This window comes from Amaranthus tricolor, chromosome 10 (assembly GCF_026212465.1).
Source record: "Amaranthus tricolor cultivar Red isolate AtriRed21 chromosome 10, ASM2621246v1, whole genome shotgun sequence".
Classification (NCBI taxonomy): domain Eukaryota; kingdom Viridiplantae; phylum Streptophyta; class Magnoliopsida; order Caryophyllales; family Amaranthaceae; genus Amaranthus; species Amaranthus tricolor.
The window spans coordinates 20,397,503-20,402,340 of NC_080056.1; the positions used below are offsets into that span (position 1 = coordinate 20,397,503).

The window sequence follows — 4,838 nt, forward strand, 5'->3', positions numbered from 1 at the left end:
CGCCATGTTCCAACTATGTATGATAGCCATTTTCTCTGATTTTATTGAGGATTTTATGGAAGTATTTATGGATGATTTTTCTGTGTACGGAACATCTTTCGAAGCATGCTTAAGAAACCTCGAAAAGGTGCTCTGTAGGTGTAAGGAGACCAACCTCACCCTAAACTGGGAAAAATGCATGGTACAACAGGGGGTAGTGTTAGATCATGTTATCTCCAACAGGGGCATTGAGGTAGATAAAGCGAAAGTAGAGGTCATAGAGAGTTTACCTTTGATGTTAAGGGAATAAGGAGTTTTCTTACTCACGCTGGTTTTTACCGGAGGTTTATCAAGGATTTCTCTAAGATTGCTAGGCCTCTAACTGAGCTCCTCGCCAAAGATGCCCCGTTCCTGTTTACTAATGATTGCCTTGAAGCTTTCAACAGATTGAAACAGGCTCTTATCTCTGCTCCTATTATCCAACCATTGGATTGGAACATCCCCATTGAAATCATGTGCAATGCAAGTAACTACGCTGTAGAGACTGTCTTGGGTCAAAGGAAGGATGGCAAGTTGCATGCCGTCTATTATGCGAGCAAGACATTGGATCTAGCTCAGATGAATTATGCAACAACATATAAAGAGCGTTTGGCAGTTGTATTTGCCATAGAGAAATTAAGGCCTTACCTGTTAGGTTCAAAGGTGATCGTCCACACCGATCATGCAGCTTTGAGGTACTTGATGGCAAAGAAAGATGCTAAGCCTCGCCTAATTCAGTGGATTCTCCTACTGCAAGAGTTTGATTTAGAAGTGAAGGATAAGAAGGTTGCAGAGAATGTTGTTACGGACCACTTATCCCGGCTGATTCATGATGGTGGAGCAAGTTGGGAAGCTCCAATTCATGATTCATTTCCAGATGAGTGTCTCTTAGATGTAAACATGACAAGTGTTCTATGGTATGCTGATTTGGCTAATTATCTAGCAATTGGAATCATTCCCGATGGATAGTCACCTCAGCAGAAAAAGAAGTTTTTCTATAATATTAAGAGACATTTTTGGGAGGATCCATTCCTGTATAGGCTATGTGTTGATGGTGTAATTAGAAGGTGTGTTCCACATAAAGAAGTACATTCTATTATCTCACATTGATCTACCTACGGAGGACATGCTAGTACCTCCAAGACTGCTGCAAAAATTCTTCATTATGGTTTTTATTGACCTTCTCTGTTCAAGGATACACATGCCTATGTCAACTCTTGCAACAGATGTTAAAGAACAGGGAATATTTCAAGAAGAAATGAAATGCCACCCAAAAACATGTTAGAAATCGAAGTTTTTGATGTATGGGGGGTGGGTTTCATGGGACCATTCCCATCCTCCTATGTGAATAAGTATATCTTGTTGGCAGTTGATTATGTGTCAAATTTGGTAGAGGCTATTGCATCTTCTACCATTGATGCGCGCGTAGTTACCAAGTTCTTCAAGAAACACATTTTTCCACTATTTAGCACACCGAGGGTATTGATTAGTGATGGAGGGCAACATTTTTTGGAAAAAAGATTCGAAGGTGTATTAAAGAAATATGGGGTTTATCATAAGATTGGTCTAGGCTATCATCCGCGAACTAGTGGCCAAGCTAAAATCAGCAAGCGAGACATCAAGAGAATTTTGAAGAAGACAGTTGTAAGGTCAAGAAAAGATTGGGCAACGAAGTTGGATGACTCTCTTTGGGCCTACAGAACAGCATTCAAAACCCCTATTGGAACAACACCATACAAGCTAGTCTATGGGAAGCCGTGCCATTTACCAGTAGAGCTTAAACATGGAGCATTTTGGGCAATCAAAGCCCTTAATTATGATCTACTGCGTGTTGGTGAGAAGAGGTCGTTAGATATCAACGAACTTGATGAAATAAGCATGGATGCGTATGAGAGTTCAAGGCTATATAAGGAAAAGACCAAGCGATGGCATGATAAGGGTTTTATCAGGAGGAGCTTTGAAGTTGGACAATTGGTGTTACTATTCAACTCCCGTTTGAAGTTATTTCTAGGGAAAGTGAAGTCACGTTGGACGAGTCCATTCAAGATCACGAGGGTATTCCCCTATGGTTCCGTCGAGCTGTCGAATGCGAAAGGGGAAACATTCAAGGTGAATGGTCAACATGTCAAACACTATCGTGCAGGTGAGCCTTTAGCGGGGCTAGTGGTAATGCCGCTTGAGCCCCCACGTGTTCTCAACAAATAATGTGCAACGGTCAAGCTAACAACCTTAAACGAGCGCTTGTTGGGAGCCAACCAACTCTTGTATGTTTTTGTGTATGTTCACTTTTATTTCTTGTTTTTATTTTTCATTATGTAACATATTTTATATAGCATGCTTGTACGAAGTTGATGGATGCAGGATTTGATAGTTAGGTTGAGAAATCTACACAACTGATGTTTTAGGGTTGACCAAAGGGGTATTTCAAATATAACATTGCACTGCAGGTATTCTAATAGATTATCATTTGAAAAAAACAATCCGCTCGACCAGTCAAATAACGTTGGCTCGGGTCGAGCGATGAGCAGACAACTACAGTGAAACAGGGGATTTGCTCGACCTGTCGAGCAACCCTTCATTAGCTCGCTCGACCACTCAAGCAAATAACTTAATTTTTTCCAGTAGCATCAGGAGGAAAACAGAATACAAGGAATGAAAGCTATACTTCGCTAATCAAATCGAGCAAGATGTAGATTCTGGCTGAATTCACGTTTAAAACCAGATTTGCTCGACTAAAACCTCATTTCTCACTCGAGCAATATCATTTCCTCCTCCTTTCACTCACTAAAAACTCAAAACCTAAGCCCTAAAATCCTTCAATCCTTCTACAGGTTTAATCTTTGTTTTAGGAAATTCATCAACCGAAACAAGCTATGGCACCAAGGAGGCAAAGGAGGAGAGAAAGGACTCCATCACCACAAAGAATTGAACCCGACAAGGACTACCCCAACATAATTTTTAGGAATGAAGATCAACGAGATAAGTTTCAAAATTTCAAAGAAAGGTCTATCATTCCTACTAGGTTTATTTGTGCTGATGTTCTTATAAACCTAGGATTGTTTGAGTATGCTATGAATTTTTGTAGACCAATAGGCATGTTTTTTATGTTCAATATGCATAGAGAAACATACCCTAAGTTAGTCCTCGATTTTTTAAGTTCCTTAACCATAACACAAGATGACTTTGGGGAAACCTCATTCTATTTTAGGATAGATGGAATTGAGCGGTAGCTCTCTACGACTGAGCTTGCTGATTTATTTGGTCTGAACGACATGGGGGGAGGATTAGACGATGAACAACACCTTTCCCAAATTTGGCTGTTAATATCAGGAAAACAATTGACCAACCTGCAGAATTTAGTTTTGAAAAAGGTTCATCATCCTGTTATCAGGATTTGGCTCAAGTTCATGGCTTTCACTATCACGGCGAAATTTGAGTCTAATAAGGCTAATAGTCACGATCTGATTATTTTAGGCTCATTCCTCCGCCCTGAATGGGGTTTTACCTTTAACCTAGCTAGACTTCTAGTCCAAACATTCCGCCATACATTTAATCAACCTAGTACTGTTCGAAAACTGATATAGTTTGGCGGACTCATCACCCAAATTGCTATGCATTTTAGTTGGAGAGGAGAAGGGGTACTACCTAGAGAGGCCACCACCATCTGCATGATTCACCTAGTTCAATCTTGTAGACTGTGTTAGAGATGGGAACAGCAACAAGAGGGGGAGTGAATTGGTTTTGTTACAAGTTTAAGTGTTTTTGCCCTATTTTTGTGGAATTAGATAAAAGAAATAAAACTTAAACTTAGAGCGAAATAATGAAAGAGACAACACGATTTTTACGTGGAAACCTTATAGGCCTAAATAGAAGGATTAACCACGACCCCATGGGATTTTAAAACTTTCTACTATGTTTAAGGCAACTCGTTACAATTACATTAAACACCTTGCTTTACTCAAAGCGTTCTCCACTAGGCCAAGTTCTCTTTCAAATTGCTTCACTCAAAGCAACTTTCTTAGCTTCACTAAAAGCTAATCTCTTCACTAGCTTCACTAGAAGCTATCTAATTCTCCCCTAGACTCACCCAAGTCTAGTTACAATCACTAGTGGAAAAAAACGTATTTGCTACTAATCATTTGCTGCGGTTTTTTTTATACTAATTTTTATTTTCATTGTATAGGTTATACACTAACCCACCAAAATCCACGGCAGTTTAAGGTATTTTTTCATTTTGATTTGTAAATTAGGTTTAAATTTGTCATACTTTATAAATGTGTATGTTGTTATTGTTTTTAAGTTTAAAATTTATCATATATATCATGTTTTGTTATATTTTTAAGTAATTTCTTCATTTTATTTATGATTGTGTATGTAGTTGTGGTTTTTAAGTTTTAAATTTATCATAATTTTTTTTATAGTTTGTAAGTTAGGTTTAATCAAGGTTAATTAGTGTTAAAGAATTAGGTACTAAACCTGGTCAATCTCCTGTTTGCCATTTCTTTCCTAATGATAATCTTCTTTGGGTCCCACTAAGGAATGGGAGGGGAGTTTTTAGTTAAGGTTGTTAATTATTGGATAATGAATGATTAATGATATGATCTTGTGGTTTATGTTATAAATGAATAAATATTGTGTTGGTGTTCGACTTTGAAAGTCAATCACCGTAGAATTACTGGTATTTATATGTGTAAGATAAGTTTGTAATCAATGTATGTAGGCTGGTGCCTTGTGAAATAAAATTATGTTGTTATGTTTTGTTAATATTGTTGTTATTATCATCGATCTAATTAGAACTTTTGTTTAAAGTATATATGTTT

General features: G+C 37.9%; 1 protein-coding gene across 1 annotated transcript; it reads left to right on the forward strand.

Moving 5' to 3' along the window:
* The first annotated feature begins 1,296 nt into the window (after nucleotides 1-1,296).
* Nucleotides 1,297-2,223, forward strand: LOC130824952 (uncharacterized). The gene has a single exon (XM_057689975.1). It carries the CDS (start codon nucleotides 1,297-1,299, stop codon nucleotides 2,221-2,223), a length of 927 nt encoding a protein of 308 aa, XP_057545958.1.
* Nucleotides 2,224-4,838: the final 2,615 nt, after the last annotated feature.

What these genes read in the sequence shown, in the direction of transcription:
- LOC130824952 (XM_057689975.1), top strand. Translation starts at nt 1,297, where the DNA reads ATGTTAGAAATCGAAGTTTTTGATGTATGGGGGGTGGGTTTCATGGGA.